Source organism: Alternaria conjuncta (assembly GCF_024043145.1).
Source record: "Alternaria conjuncta strain BMP 0040 chromosome Unknown scaffold_29, whole genome shotgun sequence".
NCBI lineage: Eukaryota > Fungi > Ascomycota > Dothideomycetes > Pleosporales > Pleosporaceae > Alternaria > Alternaria conjuncta.
The window spans coordinates 76,380-99,268 of NW_026250118.1; the positions used below are offsets into that span (position 1 = coordinate 76,380).

At 51.3% G+C, this 22,889-nt stretch overlaps 6 protein-coding genes across 6 annotated transcripts; 5 read left to right on the forward strand and 1 right to left on the reverse strand.

The window, feature by feature from the left end:
* Positions 1-5,103: 5,103 nt before the first annotated feature.
* Positions 5,104-6,531, forward strand: J4E85_011026 (uncharacterized protein; the record flags this gene model as incomplete). Its single annotated transcript, XM_051475229.1, has 1 exon — positions 5,104-6,531. The coding sequence occupies one exon, from the start codon at positions 5,104-5,106 to the stop codon at positions 6,529-6,531; it is 1,428 nt and encodes a 475-aa protein (XP_051320933.1).
* Positions 6,532-7,029: 498 nt separating this feature from the next.
* J4E85_011027 (uncharacterized protein) lies at positions 7,030-7,657 on the reverse strand (the record flags this gene model as incomplete). The annotated part of the gene is made up of 2 exons (XM_051475230.1): positions 7,030-7,503; positions 7,634-7,657. The coding sequence occupies 2 exons, from the start codon at positions 7,655-7,657 to the stop codon at positions 7,030-7,032; spliced, it is 498 nt and encodes a 165-aa protein (XP_051320934.1).
* Positions 7,658-8,412: 755 nt separating this feature from the next.
* Positions 8,413-9,324, forward strand: J4E85_011028 (uncharacterized protein; the record flags this gene model as incomplete). The annotated part of the gene is made up of 1 exon (XM_051475231.1): positions 8,413-9,324. One exon carries the CDS (start codon positions 8,413-8,415, stop codon positions 9,322-9,324), a length of 912 nt encoding a protein of 303 aa, XP_051320935.1.
* Positions 9,325-14,105: 4,781 nt separating this feature from the next.
* Positions 14,106-15,972, forward strand: J4E85_011029 (uncharacterized protein; the record flags this gene model as incomplete). Its single annotated transcript, XM_051475232.1, has 2 exons — positions 14,106-14,583; positions 14,639-15,972. The coding sequence occupies 2 exons, from the start codon at positions 14,106-14,108 to the stop codon at positions 15,970-15,972; spliced, it is 1,812 nt and encodes a 603-aa protein (XP_051320936.1).
* A 220-nt stretch (positions 15,973-16,192) lies between these two features.
* Positions 16,193-17,305, forward strand: J4E85_011030 (uncharacterized protein; the record flags this gene model as incomplete). Its single annotated transcript, XM_051475233.1, has 2 exons — positions 16,193-17,011; positions 17,063-17,305. 2 exons carry the CDS (start codon positions 16,193-16,195, stop codon positions 17,303-17,305), a joined length of 1,062 nt encoding a protein of 353 aa, XP_051320937.1.
* Positions 17,306-21,148: 3,843 nt separating this feature from the next.
* Positions 21,149-22,741, forward strand: J4E85_011031 (uncharacterized protein; the record flags this gene model as incomplete). Its single annotated transcript, XM_051475234.1, has 6 exons — positions 21,149-21,179; positions 21,238-21,334; positions 21,391-21,542; positions 21,605-21,666; positions 21,719-22,084; positions 22,148-22,741. The coding sequence occupies 6 exons, from the start codon at positions 21,149-21,151 to the stop codon at positions 22,739-22,741; spliced, it is 1,302 nt and encodes a 433-aa protein (XP_051320938.1).
* Between the last annotated feature and the right edge of the window lie 148 nt (positions 22,742-22,889).

Sequence of the window (22,889 nt, forward strand, 5' to 3'; positions counted from 1 at the left end):
TAGCGCTTAAAATATTAAGTATTATATTATAGATAATATTTTATTTTATAGCTACTAGAATAGCTTTAAGAATAGCTTTTTTAATAGTTTTTCTTCTAGTAGATATAAAGTAGCTTATAGTAGATTTATAATAGTAATATAATTTAAAAAAAAGTAATTAAAGAATAAGAAAATAATTTAGTAGAGTATTAGTAAAGTAGTAAAGTAATATAACTAGTAAGAGATTAGTTTTATTCTTATAAACGCTAAAAAGACTTATAAATTATTTAATATAGTAGCGTAGTAATGTAGTATTTAGTATTAAATTAATCTTTAGAGTTCTAAATATTATTATTATATAAGTATTAAAAATAAAAAAAGCGTACTTTTACTAAAATTTTAGTATATATATTCTAACTATAAAGCTTTAAAATATATTACTTTATTAGCTATAAGCTAATAAGTATATATAATTATATTATAATTTTCTTAAAGTATTTAGAGTTAAAATTCTTTTATAAAGTACTTTAGTATTAAAATAGCTTTTTAGCTAGCTTAAAAAATTTAGAAGCTTTAACTACTTTAAAAGTAGTAGCACTAAAGCTCTAAGCTTTAGTTTAACGCTATACTTTTAAAAGTAAGTAAAAGATTTAGTTATATATTTTTTAGAGTACTAGTAATAGTTCTTACTTCTTTAGAATTAGTAGCTCTTTAAGCTATAAGTATTACTACTTAAGATTTAGATTTCTACTTAATAATAGTTTAGTCTACTAATTAATAGGTCTGCTTCTATCTTATGTTGTTTAACCTAAATAGCTCTACAAGCAGGGTAATAAAAGTGCGTTTATATCAAGCGTAACACGATGCACGTAGAATGCTGAATCTATTAGAACTTCTCTCGATACGTTGGCTTGTAGGTGGATTGTTGCCTGATCAGATCTACTCCTTCCTTCCACATTTCGCGTTTCGCAAGCTACACCTTGCGCCTTGCTTGTCGATGAGCCGATTATCTGTTGGCTGCCGTCTTACGCAGCCTCACGCAAGGGCAAACTGAGCAGGGTTGTGCAAGGTTACATCTGTAAGTCAACTGCGAAACCGCATGATCGCGATGAGGCTGTCGGTAGCCGTGCGTACGGCACAGTACAAAGAGGATGAGGTGGCTGTACGTCCTGCCACTTTCCGGTCCCACAGACCGCTCGCAAGCCAAAACAGATGAAGAGGACGCAAACTCCTCTTTTCTGAGTCTGCTAGACCAGACTCAATGGTTCTTGGAGCACGGCGAATACGACCGTCGACGGCTCAAGGAACCCTTCCTCGCTAGCTGCTTGCGCTAACCGAAGATCATTAGCGTGCCAGCTCCTTCGCGATGACGAACGCCAAGGGAACGCGACGCTCTCTCCATTACCACGGCACACATGTCGCAGCACCTGCATCAGGGTCGGAGGATCATATCCTCCCTTTCGAAGCATCACGCAAACAATTACCTGATTACTGTCCTGACACACGGCGCCGTCATGCTAGGGTGACCGACCCAGTCAATAGCCACGATGCCAAGGTCGCGAGAGGCGTATCACCCGCGAGGAACACGCTGCCAACCACCAACGTAGCAGCCGAAGACACGTTCAGATACGCACAAATCCGAGGATACACTCCGACAGTTACGACCATCGATGACGTCGAAGGCACACGGCACAACGATTCGCAAGCCGCGCGACTCCACGCGTTCTCCCACATATACCCAGTAGACGAAGAGACCGATGCCACCCTCGGCGCGTCAGAAGATTCACCCTTGAGCACGAAGGACGACTTGCCTCCCGGCAATGACTGCCCAACGCGACGTGACTTCGGTAGTCCTCGTTTCACATGGTTCAGCGGTGCCATCATCTTCACATGCAGCGTGTCAACAGTGCTGTCAGGTATATTTGTTGCATTGGCGCTAAAGGGCCAACGCTATGGAGGTTACATTGGGAACAGTCCGGAAGCGAAGCTGAACATCTCCGCGGCTATACTCTGGACCTCGATCATCGCGAAAACAATCGAGCTATCGTTCGCCACCTGTGTCGTTACTTTATTAGGCCAGGTTGTGAGCCGAAAAGCCATCATAGCGAGTAGGAGCCAAGGTGCATCGCTTTCAGAACTAACCCTGTGGCGCTGGGTAGTACAACCCGGGTCCATGATCACATCATTCGAGATCGGTCGGTACGCTGGGCTCTCTGCTCTCGGAGTTCTTACATTGCTTAGTACTATTCTGTCTACGGTCTATATGACAGCTGCAACTACTCTTGTTCAACCTGTCGCCAAGCAAAGCGATTGGCATGACAAGGTCATGATGGGTTCGGTCAGGGGCGAATTTGTTCACGCCACTCACATTGGACGCATCTGTCAGACTCCATTATACCCCTTGTACGGATCGTGTGTGGATATCGAAAATACCGGAAGGAGTATTTCCAACCTGGCAGAATTCCTTGGCCGCTGGCGCAGCATCGTAACACCTGATCATAACATGTCAACACGTCAAGAGCATCGACCCACCTGGATCGGGTTACCCTATAACGGGACATATGTTGCTCCCCAATGGGTCGACGTCATCGAGACTGCTGAAGTTTCAGGGACATACAACCGAGTCATCAATAACGTTTCGCTTGCTTTTCCTCATATTGGCGTTTCCAGCTCCGTATACGATCAGAGGAATGTTATGCCACTATCCGACACTTCGGACTCTATCCAGCCATACTCACTATGGGCATCGGTGCCCTCACCTGTGATGAAAGTTCTATGTGTTCATATGAACCGAACGGAACTCGAGCCTATCATTTACGATGCTTGGCCAAACAGTAGGATAGTCAACTCTACTACGTGGCTCGATCTTCCAGGAGAACGCGACAATGCAACAACCGTGAATAAGACAGTGGTCGATGACCAATACCGTTCAGCACAGTTCTTAACCTCACGGGTTGGGCTTGGGGGAGAGCCGCCATATACATCCTGGGGCAGGGTGGCCCAGCACAATCTGGAGAAGGAAATCTGACCGGTGCATACCCGCTTTGCAAGCTCGAGGTTGACATAACACCCCGTTGTAGCACACTCCACAGTGTGTTGGTCTCTGGGACCTTGGTCAAAGCTTTGTGTGACGATCGAGCAAGCAACATGGCGTACTCTGAAACTAATGCAAATGCTACGACGATCCGGGGTGTCAAGAGCTGGGGAGATGTTGGTGTCAGGTGGGCCAACAGTCTTTCTCTTGGAACGGGCATCACCTACCTCCAGCAAGTCTTGATGACGCTAGCCCTAGAACCCAAAAATCCCAATCCTGGGAGCTTCCAGGTCTCGCTCAACCCACGTCTTCCAAGCTTAGCTGAAACGTTGGCTGTCATGGCTGCTGACACTATACTTGGCTCTTTGCACAATTCCCCGTTTGTGGACCACTGGGTAAGTCTTTGACAGAGATGGATCTCCATCGTGCTTTAGACTTATAGGACTCGGCACTAACAACTTCAAGAATTATACTAGTTCAGTACTTGACGAGCCAGCAACGCAATGGTACAAGGCAAAGATCAAGTCTCAAGAATATGCCTCCGGTGGAGCCGACAACGCATCAAAAGGCTGGCTGGTAGTTCTCATCTCCACTTTCTTCATCAACGCTTCCGTGTTATGCTATTTCATTATGCACCCGGGCTTTGTGACCGATTTCACCCAACCAGCGCATCTGTTCGCACTCGCTGTGAACTCGCCGCCTACCCAAGTGCTTGCAAGAAGCTGCGGAGATGGACCCGAAGGCAAAAACTATGAACTCCGCTGGTTCATCGGTCATGAAGAGGGCTACGGCTATATTGTGCCGGAATCGGGAAGAGGGTCAACGCCCCCAGTCAATGAGCCCGGTGATGATCGCGTCGCCACTCCTCCTACTGCGACCTGGACAGCCCGAATAAGCAGTGCGGTGTGGAGCCGTTTGAAGCTGAGCACGGCATTTCATAGAGAGAAGCCGACGAGACTTGGTTCTTCATCGGATGCAGAACCACTGCGACCTCTACCCACTACTCGGAGCGGAACATCTAGGCGATCGCAGTATGAACTCGAGGATGCTTCACCGCGTCTCTAGCAGCGATGAAACGGTTGATTATAACTGCATCGTTAGACGCGGCCTTCCACATCGGTTGGCTGTTCGACTTTACGCCCTGCGCCTTTCTTGTCATCATGTCAACGAAGGATCAGACGAGGCTGTCATCACCGTCGCAGGGCGTCGTTGACAACCTTGACACAAAAGATTTTCCACCAATGTTCATGTACGCATTTGGTCTCGTACAGATCGCTTAGCCAACGGCCGTTCTAGAATCAGCCCTTGGCGATTGCTTGAGGCACAGTAAGGGCGCACTGGATCCCCAGGATATGGAACAGAAGCTAATCCACGTTGGAATGAGAACGTTACTGCCCCATCACCGTTACGTTCGTCTTCTGTTTTGCTCCGCATGCTTCTCTCACCAGACACCCCACGGGGTCGATTTAGCGCCCGTCATTGGTGCCTGCCCAGGTGTAATACGACGCGGGTACCGTTTCTGCGCATAGACACCCAATACCGCACTGCATCCTTTCTCAGTCTGGACATGCGAAACCACCCGGAAACCACCTTCCCGATCCATTGCCAGTTCGAACCGCGAATCATTTGCGGGAAGCCTTAGATCGAAGCGAATCGTCCCGTCACCGTTTGATGCCGCCCGACCAAAATCCTACGCGTTCGCCTACAGTTCGGTTGAGCGCATCACGACATGCAAAGCTTTGGTATCTTTCTGAGTATCCTTGCCATGTCCACCAGTCATACGCCATACAAGATGAAAGCCACCAAAGCCACGGTCGATATGACTCACGGCATACTGAACTTGGCACATCAGCGAACGTTTCGACTGGTAGACGCTGACAGCTCCGCCAACCCCCATGAACGCTTCTCTCATGGTCTGGGCCCATAAATGAAGCCAGGCCAGAGTGTAGCCACGTTCAGCTCTATCATATCGCACTCATTGTGGTTTTCATCATTCTTCGTCGTCCACAATGCAGCAAGACGCCACAATTAGTCAAGACCCTCAAAGCCTCAGCTTTCACCCTGTCAGTTGCGTACCAGCTGAGAAGACAATGCTCAACGATCAAACCGTGCAAGATGACTGCTCCCACATCAAACTCGACCCTGAAGAACACCCGCACAACTGGCCCGCCCGAAAGAAATGGACGGCGACGATGGTCATCGTCTTCATGACGGCGAACATCACCTTCTGCTCTAGTGTTCACGCCGCGGCAATCCCTGGAGTCACCGAAACATTCGCATGTTCCCCGACCGTCGCAACATTAGGAGTAACGACATTCCTGGTCGGATTTGCCTCGGGCCCAATGTTATTCGCACCGCTCTCAGAAGCACTGGGAAGAGAGATCGTTTTCCGCATTACCATGTTTCTCTTCTTCTGCTTCAACATCGGCTGTGCGCTATCGCCTAATCTTGCCGCTCTTCTGACATTTCGATTCTTCAGTGGTTTCTTTGGATCACCCGTTGTGACCAACAGCGGCGGATGCTTAGCAGACATCTGGCCCCACAGCCATCGTTCGGTGCCATTCGCACTGTTCACGACGGGCAGTTCCCTCGGTCCAGTCCTAGGGCCGGTGGCAGGAGGTTTCATCTCGCAGCACCTGGACTGGAGATGGCTCTATTGGGTCGTGATCATCATTGCCGCGATCGTGTATACCGCTATGCTCTTCTTCCTTCCCGAGACATACACGACAACGTTGCTAGAACGTAAAATGGCACAAGCAGGCATGAAGCCCCCACGCCAATCCTTCAAGGAGCAATACTCTACCAACCTGACCCGACCCTGGCTCATGCTCTTCACAGAGCCCATCCTATTCGTCCTGGGACTCTACTCCGCATTCGTCTGGGGTATACTATACCTCGACTTCACCGCCTACCCAGTAGTGTTCCGGCAGACACGTCATTGGAGTGAAGGCATTGCAGGTCTATCCTTCCTGGGCATCGGACTCGGCATGGCGATTGCAACAGCGAGCTCACCATGGATTAACGACATCCACGGCATATGGGTCAAGAAGCTTGGAGGACCAAAGCCAGAAGCGCGACTCCCTCATCTCGTCATCATAGCGTGGTTCATTCCCGTGGCACTTTTCTGGTTCGGATGGACGGCGAACCCGCCGACGCATTGGATCGTATGCATTCTCTCTGGCATACCCTTCGGTATTGGCTTTGTCACGCTGTTCCTGGGTACTAATGCATATTTGACGGACTGCTATGGGCGTTTCTCCGCAAGCGCGCTAGCTGCCAATGCAGTGATGCGGTCTTTGTTTACGGCTGGTTTCCCGCTGTTTGCGCGGCAGATGTACGTTAAGATGGGGACGCCGTGGGCTAGCAGTACGCTGGGATTCGTCGCTTTGGTAGTGGCCCCAGTGCCGTGGCTATTTTATCGGTTCGGCCCGAGGATTAGAGCGAGATCGAAGTATCACTTGTGGACGGTGGAGTTGGAGGAGGCTGAGAAGGAAAGAGCAGCTAAAGTTGATGTGTAGCTTGTGTCGAGTCTACTACACTGTGTGATGAGTCCCCACAGAATCTGATATACACCTCTGATAAAGCTGCATCAATTCAGGCAGCTTCCACCGCGTTATGGTGTGGCCATATGTATCTGATCGGACTGTATACAAGCGATCCGCACGAGCTCAAGAGTCATTTTGACATATCAGAACATCACATGGCCGCACACTGCAGATCTAGTGCGATACGCATATCGAATTATTTTCTCTTCAAGCTACTGATGAGTAACAGCGTGAACGATTTATTGTAGCGACAGTGTACTCGCCCCATACAATGATACCAATCTCCCCCAACACACTAATCGGATACCGTATCACCAACCTCTCAATTGTTCTCAGCTGACATATGCCGGTTCCAGCTGCCTTCCTCCCATTGAGGCTCTCCCTTCAAACCTAGGAATCGTTAGCCTTTCCCAGAACACATAAGTCAGCTATGCCTTAGGTATCACTTACTGGAAAGGCGACATTGCGAATCTAGGGAATGCCACCGCCTGGCCCACGAACTCCGCGAGCTTCGGTGATCGCGATAGGAACGGGAGCTCTCTCTGCAACTACGCGTTTACCATTGTGTCCACCTGGTCCACGGACTCCGCGGGGCTCAACGATTCCAAACGGAACAGGAGCTCTCTCTGCAACTACGCGTTTACCATTGTGCCCACCTTTGGTTACCCTTCCAGGCTCAGCATCTCGGGTAGACAGACCGCCGCCTCCACGGAACCGTTCTTTGGGATCGGCGTCTCGAGCGGTTAGATCGCGCCCTCCACCAAAACGTTTCTGGGGATCAGCGTCTCGGACAGCTAGACGGCAGTCGCCGCCAGGAATGACGACTTGAGGCTCTGCGTCTCGGATGGCTAGACCAAGACTGCCGTGAGGGACACCGCGCTGAGGCTCTGCGACCGGAGCGGCGGCACTCAAAGTGACAAGAATGGTGAGTAGAAGGGATTGGAACTGCATGATTGATAGTATGAGTGTGGGGTGAAGAACTGTTGTAGCTGTACTTGGTGGTTGTGTGCTCCATGAAAAGGAAGATTGCGCTGCTCTTTATACATGCGTTGGTCGACAATTTGACGGAGAACACCGTGATTTCGTCTGATGTGAGCATATTAGCTTGCTCGAAAGACTGTTGGTGGGAACTGTAATCGATGAGGTGCTTGATGCTGTCGATGGTTGAGTGGTTGCTTTGTGAAGCCGGGCAACGGGCGTACAAGAATGTGACCATCGTCTGACACCCATGAAGATCTGACTTGCTCTGGATTGCATAATCCAATATGAGAGCCCATATTTACGTCCCCATGTACCTTAGTATTATCCTTCGATAGGCTTTTGTGTCAGTCCAAGATTCTTGGCTTTGACGAGGAAGGACTCCAGTCTTCATTATGTGCACAACAGCCATACCTTAGCCCCGTTCGGTATGTGGAGGAAATTCAGGTGTTATGTCGCGGTATTGACATGACCTCAGAGGTTACGACACGCGTGGGGTACGGGCAACCCGCTAAGACAGCACTGGAGTGATCGGGCGTAGTAAGCACTCGCAGACGAACCAGTAGGTACCTAGGTATTCCATCGACTGTCAGCCTTCGCGACTTCCTTGTGAGCTTCTCTGGAATTTCGAAATTTTACTCTCTACCCGCCACCTTCCGCATCGAAGCGGTATCGGACAGCTCAACCATGGTCCAGCGAGTCACGTGCCTGCAGTTGCCTGTGGGTCCGACCTTGGAAATGCTATGATACACGAAACTATCGCCTGATGCCTTTTTCGCATTAAAGCAATCGCTTCAAGGCCGACATTAGAAGGGATAAGACACCCAGCATCGCGAATTTCTATTCATTCAGCCTGCAGATTGCACTCCGGCCAGAATGACGAGCATCCTCGACATTCCTGGCTCCACCCCGCCAAACCGCTTCTTCTCGCTCGTCCAAAACGCTCTGATATCGAGAGGCTACCCTTTGCTCTTCGGTTATTCGGTGGAAAAAATCATCGACGCTATCGCCGCAAGCCACGATGCCGATCAAGCAACATGGGAGCTCTGGGACGCCTTCTTCATTGCCGTCACGTCTTGTCCGCCACCATACGACTCTCACATCGCTCTCCTGGACGCAATTCGCGTACAACCGCCCTCGAAGCCCAAAGTACTACGGTTGTGCCGGGAAGCTAAACACGATGGTCAACTACACTGGTCGGAGTTACCTGGCTTTGATATGTACTGGGGAGATGCGCATTCTATCCTCCTAGGACGACGCAACTGGAATGGTATACGCGATCCAGGCACCGAAGAAGATCCATTTGGCAGCACGATGAGGATTAGACCCGACCAGCTATACCTCCGCGTGTGCATCTTCTCAGCGGCACTGATGAAACATGGCCGACAGACAGGTGTGGGCTATCCTATGACGGTGTTTTACGCGTGTCGATACGCACTCGAACGAGTACACGACGCACCTCCGCAGCTTGACTCGAACTTGCACAGCATACCGCTCGAGCAGGTACGGGCGCTGGATATTCGGGTCGCGGCAATATGGCTACGGGACGGAGGCTGGGCGCTCTGGAATACTGATCACGAGGAGCTACGAGAGCACTTTGCGGTGCCACTGGATGACGAGACAGAGCTGTGGCCGAGTCAAGATGGATTGACTCCAGAGCGGTGGGGATTATGGGAGAAGAGGCTGTGGGATTTGAGCAACGATGAAGATAGGTTGGACGAAGAAACTAGGGCCGTGGTGAAGGAGGCGTATGGAGTAGTTGAAGCGATTCTAGATTCTGGAGAGTGATATCAGGTCCATGGCACCTGCTTGTACCATGAGACCAACGATGGGCTCGTCATGACCATCGAAACTCGTCGTTTCGGAAGATTTATCGTCTAAATCAAGTTGCGAATAGACGTTGCATAGTCCGATCTTTGTCTTACGAGTGCCGTTTACTAGTGTTAGAAGTAAAGGGGAGCATAGGAACCTAGGTAGCCTCTGACACGCTGCGTACGTTAGCGGCTGCCTGAGTTACGTAACTTTGCGGTCCGTTTCTGCAAGCCAACTCAGAAGCAAACATACCGCAAATCACTTTTGGGATACTTGCCCACGATGCAGCGATAAAGTCTTTCGTAATCATGTATTTGGAGAGGCCGGAAGGTGCTAGGCAACTCAGCGTCGCGATTTAGGGGTCAGCAGTCGTCATAGCTCATTCGCGGCCCCGCTTTCGGCGCACGCGCCTCCACTGAAGCCCATCAACTTCGCCCTCGACTTTGTCCTCACGTCCAGACACCATTGGAAAGCATCGCGCTACCAGGGAGTGAACGTCGACAAAGTTAACAAGTAGACAGACTCAAATCCTAGATGGCTACCTACTTGGGTGCCCGGTCAAGTAGACTTCAATTTCTCGCAGCGAAGTACTACGATACATCCTGCACGCCATCGCTCAGTAGGCCCATCCTTTCTTGCTACCACCTGGACATCCTGGGGTACCATAGTATCCGCCAACGATCCATAAGTTGATATCGACAAGCGCCCAAACACCAAGGCCACCTAGAGTAACCATCTTGAAGACAGCCAGAATCCAGTGACGCGCATACCATTGGTCCATACCAAGCACCCCGAGCCAGAACGCTAGCAGCGTCGCTGTACGTTCCTGCTTGTAGCATCGCTCCGAGTTTGCGCGCTCGTCCCATCCACCCCAGCTCCTTTTGTCAAGAGATATATGCTGTTCTGGGACTGCTTGGTGTTAATACAACTCGGCAAGTTGGCTATGATACCCTCAGCGGGGCTTCCTACCGGAGATGAAGAAGAAGATTGCGGTGAACATTACGACCATAAAGATCTGAATGCGTAGGTAGTGCCGCCATGGTATTCCGAGGTTGCGGACATGCTGGACCACCTCGGTAGAGATGAGTGCCATCAACTTCAATAAGACAACCGAAGTGCCTGTGAAAAGCCGCAGGTTCTGAAAGGGCTACAGATGGCTTGGGTTTGTGGGAGATGTGTGGATGTGGCGCGGCTACGCGGCTGCAAGAGGAATTCTTCACACTTCGGTTTGAAGATGATTTGAGCTGAAGGCATTGATCAGGATACCTAGTGATGACTGCCGGATGGACTTCACCTAACACGCGTTGGCCCGGTGGCTTTTTGGGCGAGCGAGGCGCAGCCGCAGCAGCCCTTGGCTTAGAATATCGGATGATGAGCTAAACCACTTCCAGCCTAGCGGAGTGCGGCTGACGGGCGGAGCGACCAACAGATATGTTCGCACTTTCGCAACTACATCAGCTAAGCACAACAAACACATCATTATCAGTATCGAACTCGATTGTGCTAGTTCAATATTTTCTTGCCATGAACATGGATGTGTTCAAAAACCTACGCAGCGCCTTGGCAGTGATCTTGGCAGTTCAGGTAGGGGTTATACTTTTCCAATATGCATGCTGCTACGCAATACACGTGCTCGGTGGAAAGCTCTATCAAGTCCTTCACAACTACTTCAAGCCAGATTACGAGACGGCTTTGGATATATCAGGCCCATCATCGGGTTGGTTCTCTGCGAGAAGTGTACGGCCCTAAGATCTTGGCGGAAAAGATCAAGAGTGCGTCACTTTGACTGTCTAACAGGACTGGAGGCTTCAGCTACCGAAGGCTGCTGGCTTTGCCGTTCAATACGCATGGGAATTTCACAGTCTGAAGCCGATCGCGAAAATCCTCCTGCGCTTGATCGGCCTGAGCAGCTGCCTTCACACTCTCTGTTGTTATGGTTTGCTGAGCGGACAGAAACCGGAGACGGGTTTCTGGATCATCTGAGGGGCAAGAGTACGACAAAAAAATCGGACCAGCATCCAATCAACGCTAACATCTCACATCAGGCTACATCGCATACATTTACGGACAGCATGCTCGTGAGATCGCGCCTGATCCCTCTTCGGAAGCTAGCTTTGATTTGGTCAAAGAATGGGTCGGAAAGTGCGACATGAACCACAGTTGTTACCAAGGTGATCAGACACCACTGCCAACGCGGGTACTTGACGTCCACACAGGAACGCCTTTCCTATATATCTCCGATGGTCGCAAAGCCTCGTATATGACGTTGAGTCATTGTTGGGGAGGTGAGCAACCTCTTATCACGACTACCAGCACACTCGAAGAACATTGCCGGGGTATACCGATAGAGTCTTTTCCTGAGCTGTACCGTGATGCAGTAGAAGTGACTCGGAGGCTAGGCATACAGTACCTTTGGATAGATAGCCTGTGTATACTCCAGGACTGCAAAGATGACTGGTCGAAAGAAGCGGCAAGAATGGGCGGCATCTACCGACACTCGTATTTAACGCTGTATGCTCTCAGTTCCCCGAACTGCCATCACGGTATGCTGGTTCCGCGCGACGGTACATCAGCGGCGGCGCATGGTATCATCAACTCCAACAACTCCAACTATCATGAAAGAACGAGGGAAAGTGTATTCCAGACTGCGCCACTCTGCAAGAGGGCATGGGCACTTCAAGAGCGTCTTTTGTCGCCAAGGCTGTTGTACTACAGCGACGGTGAGATGTTTTGGGAGTGTCTCGCTCACACAGCGCGGGAGGGGAATCACCGGATAGTCCTGCGTAAAGCCACTCCATATCGCTACGAAAGCTTCGAATGCCCCCAGGTAAGAGACCCGCTCGTCAGGCCACTCGACGACAACCCCTCGTTCCCAGTTTCACCACCGTCAGACTGGCAAATCATCGTGTCGGAGTATTCGCGCTGCCGACTCACCTACCGCTCAGACAAGCTACCCGCCTTGTCAGGTCTTGCAAGCATGTTTCAGAGGAATACTGGCTACACCTATACGGCGGGTATGTGGATTGAGAACTTGGGATATGAGCTTCTGTGGTATTGCCCAATTGAGCAAGACAGTCAGCAACAGGATCTTGGGTCGGACAATGGTACTTTCTCAAAGCCTTCCTGGAGCTGGATATCTACAGATTTTGCGGTTCGGTTCAAAGCGCTGGGTAATATGAGGGATGCATCCTTTCAGTTCATCCAGATGGAAGGGACCGATCCAGCACCAAAGGACACCGTTGGTCTAACTTACGTGCTCACGATCAAATGCGAGTGGTATTCTGTATCTATTCAAAGTCAGTCGGGCTCAAGGCGGTGTATGATACTTGACAGCAATGGCCGCGAGAGCTTAGCCAGTGGGATCCTGGATGCTTCTGACGAACCATCTAGCGGTCCAAGATCAGGCGCTGCAATACTCCTCAGAGAAAGAATGGGAAGGGACATGTTGTATGAGGCTTTCGATACTTCTAGGCACATGACGTATCTTCTGGTTATCGTGCCTGCTCCGCAGACTGCGGGAGAGGAATGTTGGAGAAGGATTGGGCTCGCGTGGACTGCTCAAGACATACACCATGTGCGAAACTTATCGTTGATTCGTCTTGTTTGAATCAAGAGTACAGCTGGTCCTCGCGAGCATTAGTACTGTCGTAATTGTCGCGTCGACACTCATGATGCGCGCGGTGACTACCTAGGAAGGGTTTCGGCTGCAGAGAGCCGATCCGCGGCGGTTGCCGTCCCACGTGGCGGCCCGCACGCGCCAACGACGCGTCCCCGAAAACAACAAACCTCCATTGCCTTCGCCTTCGCTTTCCCCCAACGCGACATACAAACCTCCTTGTATGCATTCTTGTTTCAAAATAATTGTCAGCATTCCTACCGATGCTTCGTGTGCCGCTCAATCTGCATTATCTCGATGTGTATCGCCAGTGTGAGGCTCGCCGACGGCGCGCTTTCCAGCACGGTCCACGGCAAGATCACGACGTTTGTTTCAAACCCCACGTCTTGGTCGAAAGACGGCAAATGGTAGGAATGCCTGCAACACGATTCGAGCTTAAGATGGCGCGTGCATACTGGTATTATTACAGTTCTCTCAACGACATATTACACGAGAGGTTTCGAAGCTTTGTTCCTGATTGGGGCCAAAATGCTACCCAGATTATTGCGAGAGGATGCAATTCGAGGTCCTTGATCCGTTTTCCGGTCTTTCGATCACCGGCGCCAAATCTGCTTTCAACAGCTAATCTCATCGCGGAAGAGACTGACTTCTAGATACAGTCTCATCGGAGCGTCGTTAACGATGAGCTCTCATACCCTGTGGTTGTGGTAGGCTGAGCAAGACAACCACCTGCGGCTCTGCGGCACGGGTCATGCAGCCACCAAAGATCCAAAACTCACAAGCCACATGGTTGCGAATCCATCTTGTCCTCGAGTCATTCATGGACGTTTGCGAGGCGAATACACCTGCCCATCATGGTAATATATCTACGCGGATGGACGTTGCCGCAGCCCATGCGCTTCTCGTATCATGTTACTGCAACGACTGAGGCTGACATCGCAGTACACCAAAGGTTTCAGCGAGATGGGTAGGTGTGGTGGTCTCAGGCAATACACTTGGCTCCGCGAGGCTGAGGATATATACTGGCATGGACTCAGCTTCTGCTGGCACCAAACGACCCATCCATCTCACCCACTTCATCTATTAATTCTTGCATTTTCCCATCGATCACGCCACCCAGTGTCTTCTCAGAGCTATCATCATGACATTCGCTACTGAAGATCTTAGCATCCAACCAGGCGGTCTGCCGACACCCAAGTCTGGGTATGATACAGCCCAGAAGCCCTGCGCTACGTTCCTACCCACACCGGTCTCAGAGAAGAGTAGCCGCGGTGTGCTATCCGTACTAGACCCTAACAAGATCTCCTGGGTGTCACCAGCATCGACAGTATCGACCACGTCGTCTCCGGCAGGGTTCAACGACATGTGGGATTTACCCGAGACGCCCACTAAGCGGACGACCAGCGCTTCTCCACGAAGTATCCTGACGCCTTTCACGCCTCCAACACCCCCTGATTCTTCTAAAAAGCTGCTTTTCACCCCAATCTCCAAGCCTATTTTCGGCGTTGGAGTGACTCCAGCGATTCCGCAGCCCTTCTTCCAGGAAAAAGAGACAGCGGCACAGGATGACCCTTTCCAACCGAAGTTGTTCCGAGGCGTCACCTTGGTGCTTGAAGAGAGTACGTCGAGACATCATGAAGCTGATAGCGATCACATCTGACTTGCGCATCACAGTCTCCAAGGCAAGCGTCGCAGCTGCTACCGTCAAATACAGCAGCAACCCCACGTTCGTTTTCACGCAGGATACCAGTGTCAGTACACGAACACGTTCCAAGACAGCCGCCACCACAACAGTCGCTTCATCTCTACGTACCGCTGTTCGTGAAGAGACAACCATCGTTACATCTCCCCAAGGTCGCATCCATCCGCCTTTGGACAGCAAGTTCTCGAAGCGACTAGAACAACTCGTCCCACACGATCTTCATGCAAGGCTGGCCAGCGCTCCGGGCTACTGCCCCGCGTCCCTCGTAAAGAGCCCCTCTCAACGATGCAGTCACATGGCAAAGCCTCAGGAATCGCGTCGTGATGTTGTTAGCGCTGTGAAGGATATAGCGAAGTTTAAGAGACAAGAAGACTACCGCCGTATGCTACGCCGTGTCAAGACGATCGTACAGTCAGTCATGTGCAAGACGCATCAGGGCACGGCGTTGAACGAGATTGAGGGTGGATCCAGGATATCGCAACTGCGCAACAAGCTTGAAGGCAGGGTACACATGACGAAACAAGATCAATCGACTTTTACGCGATGGGTCAACACGATCAGTCACCTTGAAGCATCTACAAATCATGCTGCGCGACCCACGACCACTGTCATAACATTTAAGCCAGCTACACAAGTCAAGCGGGCAACAAAGCCCAAGTTCAGAGTGTCAACCACTGAGTCAACTGTCCGCTTCTCTTTCTCATGCTCATCGGGCTTCACACCTTATCAACCAAAGAAAGTCCGGGAGCTCTCCGTGTTCTCTGCACTTTACGAAAGAGCCGCTTCTCCATTGGGTGCCAAAGACCTGACTCCTGGTCATGTTTACCTCTTCTGGGACAAGGCGTATTTCGGCATCGTCAAGATCGGGTACACCAACGATCTGGCTGCGCGGCTCAAAGGCTGGAACACAAAGTGCAAGCGCAAGCACGACTATCACTCCCGTATGGAGAGTCAGGTGGTGATGCCGCATGTTCACCGCGTCGAGCAGCTCATACACACTGAGCTGAAGGAGTGTAGACTGCGAAGACAGTGTGAAGGCTGCGGTAGGCTGCACGATGAATGGTTTGAAGCCAGTCAAGCGCATGTAGTCAAGGTTATGAAGAAGTGGCGGGAGTGGATCCTGCAAGAACCTTATGTGCAGGAGGAAGAGTCGGGGGAGTGGGTCCTCAAGCCTGAGATGTTTGCTTCTCTCGAGCAGATGTGTGAGCCTCTACCCCAGGATGCGGCTACCCAAACGCCGAGGAGGAAGAGTGCAGGCATGCAACGCGGCTCACAGAAGAAAAAGAGCCCTCGCCGAACAATGTAAGAGCAAATTGCGGTCAACGCGGCGGCGACCAGTCGCTGTAGGGCGAGGTGAAGGCAGGGAAAAAAGCGTCACCGCGAGTTCGCTCTCACCTTGAACACAGTATCGAAAACCCCACTGCGCTAGGTAGTATAAAGTATCGACTCCGACCTGCAACTACCCTTCCTCTTTCTTCTCACACATCGCTTGATAACACTGTCACCACCTCGCCCGTCGCATCAACATGGTCGCACACAGTATCCTCGAAGCAGCAAAGCTCGTCCGAGCTCGCCACGCGCCCGCCACTGCCGCCTCGCAAGGTGAGGCCTCCGATCAAATCGACAACGGAAAAGTCACCAAGACCATCGTGCGAAACCGCGGCCGTGTCGCCGGCAACTACGCGAAGACACGAAGCAGCTACGGCAGCTTCCAGCCAAACAGCATCGACTGGGCAAGCGAAGCCGATTGGCTGAAGCCATTCCTTGGTACCTCGCCGCCGCCCAAGGACCCGATGATGCTGAGCTCGTCCTTGAAGCCTGCCGCCAAGATTGTCTACATCTTGAAGCATGAGCTCGCAGATGATGACGCCATTGCTCTGCTCTCTGGTTGTGGTATCAGCGATAAGTCGTCCGATGAGTTTGCTCGCGCTAGAAAGCGGACGAGGGACTATCAGTCGGAGTTCCAGGCCGAGGTCATGAGCGACTTCATCTATCCTAGGGTAGCCATGGTCATATGCGAGTGGAAGGAGCAGGCTGCGAATGCTGACAAGGCCGTCGAAGACCTCACCCCGGTTGAGCTCGAAGCTCTTTGGCAGGGCGACTTTGACAAGGACCCGGAACGTATGGTGGCTGCGATGTGGGGAGACGTCGGCAAGAGTATCACTTGGGATAAGATCTACAATCTCGGATTGGGTACTGAAGACGTCAAGGCCAAGCTACAGGCTGCGAGAGACATGTTCCGCGCCAAGTATGTCTTCGCTTGCGAGCAGACGCTCAAGATGCGTTACTGCGATCCTGCTGCGCTTGAAGACGACGACGAGGCGCTTTCCTGGATGACTCCAGCTGTAAGTTCTAGACACACCACTACTATGAATTCGGTATACTGACACCAACAGCAACGTTGCTATGCCAAGTGGCGCGGCTTCCGCCACGACGAGCGCTTCACCGGTACCATCGTGGGCTATGCGAGCCTGCCGGTACACGGTGGACCTCCGAATGATCGGAGGAAGCAGTCAAGTGCTATTGCAGTCCCGAAGTTGAATGAGCACGATGCGGCGTTAATCGCCGCACTTTTAGACAGCGATTATGAAGGCGAAGGCGAGGACGACGACGAGGAAGTTGACATTTTTGCCGATTGAACTTACTATTGGTGCGATAGCACAACTGAATCAGGGGACTACGACAATGTCATGAAGAACAACTAGATAGCCGTTGCCTAGTTATGACAGATACGGAAGGGCTGTGGATGCACTTGCCCCCGCTGCCGAATGTACTTCCTCCCAGCTGATGACCATGTTCTTGCCATGTTGATGTTGAATGTGACCTCCTTTTCTCACGCCACCTTCTACATCGCACCACCGACACGTTCTGGCCGATGTCAATCAACAAACACCGTAACAAGAGACGACGTGGGTATCGCAGCCCACCGTTACCTCATCACACACACACGTTTTATTCTACCGCCTCCTTCAAACAGAACCCAGGTGTCTTACTTCGGGTACGCACCAGCGAAGGTACCTGACTCAGTGTCCCTTCTTGTTAATATTTCTGGTCCAGAAACACAACGGCGACTCCCGCGCCATAACATGAGCATCGGAGACTTTAAGCTTGCGATAGCGCAATGGAATTTCTCGAAGTCGTAGGAAGACCAAGCGGCCACCGTCGTCGCCATCCCTGCCAAATTGATCTTCACCAGAGGTCGATTTCACAAGGAACAAGAGCGGTCGCAAGACCAATGCAAATACATCACATCGCACATGATGTTTTACCGCCTTCTACAAACCATATCCTTCTATGGGTAACTATTAGACATTGTGGCTTCATCAATGTTTTCCTGTATTGACGTTCCTAACTTAGATACACAACTGCCACCCGATCGGCAAACAAGCTGCAGATCTCGGCAGAACGAGGCGAGCCGGTGCCTCCATTGCCATCGTGGCTGGGAATTCCCTTCCTCGACCCCGTACAGGGCCTTGACCCTGGCTATATTCTACAAGCCAACGGGGCAAAGAACGAGCCCACTACAGACCTGATCTGGCTGGGAGATCGTATAACCGATCAAGCGGGAAAAGGCACCGAGTACGGCATCCTCTCCACGCTTCGAGACCCCCAGGCGGCTACCTTGTCTTCCGTACATTAATGATAACGACAGAACGCGTATCGTATGCGCCAGACGTCAATTAACTTACGGTCTTCCGCCTTCACCCTAGTGATACTATCACCGACCAGAGGGGAGTAGAATCCGAGTTTGGAACATTGGGCGTCATTATGATCGATCCAACTGAATTTGGCGACCAGCCGTACGGCATAACGGCCGGTCATGTCCTGGCAAGGGTTGACGACCTCTTCGTCACCCATCGAGTGACTGGAGAGCAGATCGAAGGGTCGCGAGTGGCCTTAAAAAATCCCGATCAAAATGATCCCCTGTCGGCAGAAGTCGGCATAATGAAACTGAATATGAAGGATGCCGACAGAATGTGTTCGGTTATGCATCGAACAACGATGCATCACTACCAAACCTTCATCGACACAGACAATCTCGAGGAGCCTCTCTTCAACTTCAACAACACACGATATAAGGCAATAACAGATGTCATACACCGTGAACAAAGCATCTTTGTACACAAAGATGGTGCTTCCACCGGGCTTACCATGGGTCGCCTAACGAAACTGGAGTGGAAACTCCCTTGAGATACAAACTCACGCACCATCAAAGACTACGACATGGACGTATGCTTTAAACCAGTACTCGGTAACACCCCTCTTTGAGGAATACTACAAGATGTCGAGGCCAAGATCCATCAGTGTACGGCTATTGTAACCTTTCCGCATCCATATGCGGTATGGGTGGACACTCCGTGGCTTCATTGTATACGCCAAAAGGTTCTGAAAGACGGAGGCAATTGCACCTGGTCTAGTCTCCACGGCTCATCGTTGCCGCATTCTACTAACGGTGTCCCTCCAGCTCTAAACACTACCGAGCAACTCCGATATCCAATATCCAAAGACCTTGCGCACACCACACAGACATGTCACCTCACACCGACACTAAGTGCCGACACGCGGGATCTACCATGCGCGCGAACTTCAAGACTCCGTTCTACCCTTTTTCGAACAGCCTTCAAAGTACTGCTGCAAGCCCTTTATAAACACAATGACCTCTGAATCTCCCACCAAGCGCAATGCCGCACCAAGATCACCGCTCGCAAGCCCCAACAAACGGGAGAAAGAACAAGGCTTGTTGACACCGGACGATTCCCCGGTTGACGATGTTTTCGGCGCATTGGCTTGGGACGACAAGACAAAGCCAGTTGTGCTGCGCCATAACACGAGTATCGGGGACTGCAAACTTGCTGTACTCGATGGACAAGTCCATCAAAATTCCCTTGGGAATCCATCTTGGGAAACCCCCAGAGTCGCACTCTGTCGTTGGATAGTTACTTAGTCGAAGCGCATCTGCTTGGGCTGCAACTTGAGTTTGCAGACGAAAACAGTGGGTATGGAAAGAGGACGTTTGCGCACTTCAGGTAGCTAGATAGTGACCGAGAGAATCGTTTGGATGAATTGTATCCGTTAACTACGCAAATATTGCGCCAATGCGTGACATATCATCAGTCATGTAGTTGTTAGAGTTTCTGATGATCACGACTTTCTCGCTCCGCGGATGCGATGTGGTCTCCAGAATGCATCGTGATCGCGATTTCTTCAGGCAGCTGATCCGATGTAGTCGTCCTGCCATTTCCCTGCTTCACTCTGGTGTATAACCGTCCAGAGAACTTTTTTCGACCATCGCGATTTCGTGGAGCCACTCCGGCAGCACCGGAATCTTATCGTCATTCGTGTAGTGCGCCGTGTATATGTACTTCGTCCCGAAGGCAGTGCCCATACTTGGGAATCCCAGCGCGGCAATGATATTTTCAATTGCCGTCAACAGGGTGCAATGTAAGAGCCACCTCCGGCTGGCCTCGCTATGCCAAGGTCCGGTGCTGGTGTCATAGAAGTATGTTTCGGCACGGTCGAAGTGCTCGGCGGGCAGGTCCCTCCAGTCTTCGAACTTCCAGATGGCGCAGAGTTCTTTGATCTGGGCGTACGATGGTGATTTAGGCGTCGGGCGCGGTGGTGGTGGGTAGTGAATTCGGCGCCCGCGAGTACCGTCCGCTCGGATGTGGTGTGTTGGTCGAGGAGGCGTGACGCCGGTGCTGCTTTGCGTTGGAGTCGACGTGCTGGTTCTTTGTGGAAGCGACACAAGAGAAGGCGGGTGTTCAATTTTGGTTGGTAAGTTGATCTGAAGTGCTGTTGTAATCCGCGAGTTTCAATTTTGTATGGGGCTCGCTATATATACAAGAAAATCTGCTGGGTGGAAGGTCTCCATGGTCGGGTACGATTCTAGCGCGTCACGCTACCCTGGTTGTGCTATGACGCATAGAGATAACGAGCCAGTCACAACCTTTGCGACCCCAACGAGATCCATACATGAAGAAACTCACAAATGAAAGACGTCGAAAGAAGGACGAGCATGAGGGGCGCCGTCCATCGCACCTCGACCTGCGTACACGGCATGCGTTGCATGCGAGAGCAATGCGCCGGCGTTTGTTAGTCGATGCGGCCATGTCTGCAGGTGACCCCGAATCCGGCCTGGCCATAGTGGTGGTGAGAGAGATGGCACGGTAGTGAGCGTCTGAACATGCCGCGTTATGGTCCACAGTCGGGATATCACGTGTCCGGTTATTCCCGTCCGGGGCGAGGTAGCGCCTTCCTAGTGCCAGATAACCCGGGGTAAACGCGGCACGCCATTTAGTCACGCCTCGAGCCAACGCGGCAACCACGCATCACAACACCGCCCAAGTGATGAACTCCTCGATACACCCAGCGGCCTACCTACTGCATCCTTGCATCGCCTGTCCGTCGCTGTCCACAATTGTGCGTCATCGTTGCGCCAACGTCGTAGCACAAACACCATCTTGTTGACCATAGTCGGAAAAATGAACAGCGACTTTCGCGTCGCCATTATCGGTATGCATATCCGCACACCAACCCATCTCCTATCCCATATCACTAACAGGCCATCCAGGCGCGGGCATCGGTGGCCTCGCCCTGGCCATGGCGCTGCACAAGAAATCTGTTCCCTTCACCCTCTACGAGGACGCCAAGGAGTTTTCAGCTGTAGGGTACGTTCTCATCACCATGCTCTCCACCCAGGCTTCCTTTGCTTACATGACCAAAGTGCTGGTATCGGTTTTGCGCCAAACGGGATGCGAGCCATGGATCTGATTGAGCCTGGATTCCGTCCCTTGTACGAGAGGATTTGCGTGGGGAACAAGGGTGCTGATAAACAAGACATCTTTTTTGAGGGCATGCTTCTTAGTGAGGGTTTGGGTATGGATCTTTTCTGTGCCACATTTCTTCTCGCTGAGCCTATTGCTGACCTGCTATCACAGGCAAAGACCAAGCTTGGTACGGCAAATCGGCGTGGGGCCATCCTGATTTCGAGCGCAAGTCTGTATGTACTCCACCTTATTCCCATTGCCACGGGTATTGCTAATTGGCACTAGGCGCATCGCAAGACGCTGCTTGATATCATGACCAGCTTCATTCCACGCCAAAATGTCAAGTTTAACAAGCGCCTCGTCAACATTGAACAGCTGCCATCCAAACTTGTCCTTGCCTTTGCCGATGGAGAAGTCGCAGAAGCAAGCATTCTTGCTGGCGCTGATGGCATCAAGAGCACAGTCCGAGAGCATGTCCTGAAACCGCAATTTCCCGAGCAAGTAGCGCCTGTCTACGCTGATGCGTATTGCTACCGTGCTGTCATCCCAATGGCTGATGCCGAAGCTATTCTGGGAGATTTGACCGACGTTGCCAAATTTTACTTTGGCCATAAGCGTAGCGCAGTAACCTACCGTATATCAGAGGGAAAGGTAAGTCCGTACCCATTGCCAAGACCAAAGCAATGTCCTCGTACTTATCGCTATTTCTTGCAGGAGTTCAACTACCTTTTGTGCGTCACAGATGAGCAAGGCTGGGACCAAGACAAAGCTGTGACAGAGAAAGTCTCACACGAAGCCATGATGGCCGATTTCGAAGGACCAGGCGTCGACGACCGCTTCCGCAAACTTTTGGCCAAGGCAAATCCAATCCGATGGGGCTTCTTCCACCACTTGAGGACTTCGACATATTACCGAGGCCGTGTGGCTCTTCTAGGTGATAGCGCACATGCGTCATTGCCATTTCAGGCAGCGGGCGCTGCTCAAGGCGTCGAGGACGCTCTGGTCCTTTCGAATATATTGTCAGAGTTTGTCAAATCATCGACAAAAGAAGCAGATAGCGACGCAAACGTCGTTGCTGGTCTCAGCGCGTACGACTCAGTACGAAGGCCTCGCGCCCAGAAGCAACTGGAGCAGGCGGCTGAGGTTGCCCGTATGCTCTTCTTCCAGCACGAAGAAGCAGGGGACGATATGGGCAAGATCTTGCCTCGCCTTCAGCAAGGTCGGTTTGATTGGCTTTGGTTTCACGACGTGCAGGGCGACGTAGACGAAGCCTTGTCGAGAATGCAAAAGCCGGACGTCGAGCTATAAAGGATATGGGATGTGTTCTATGAAAACTCAGAAAACGTTATCGCTACCTATCGAATGCTTATTAGTAAGGTTCGACATCGGCAGTTACCCCACGGATCCGGCTACCTGGGGGTACACACAAATTTACCCCACCCGTCATTTAGAAGAG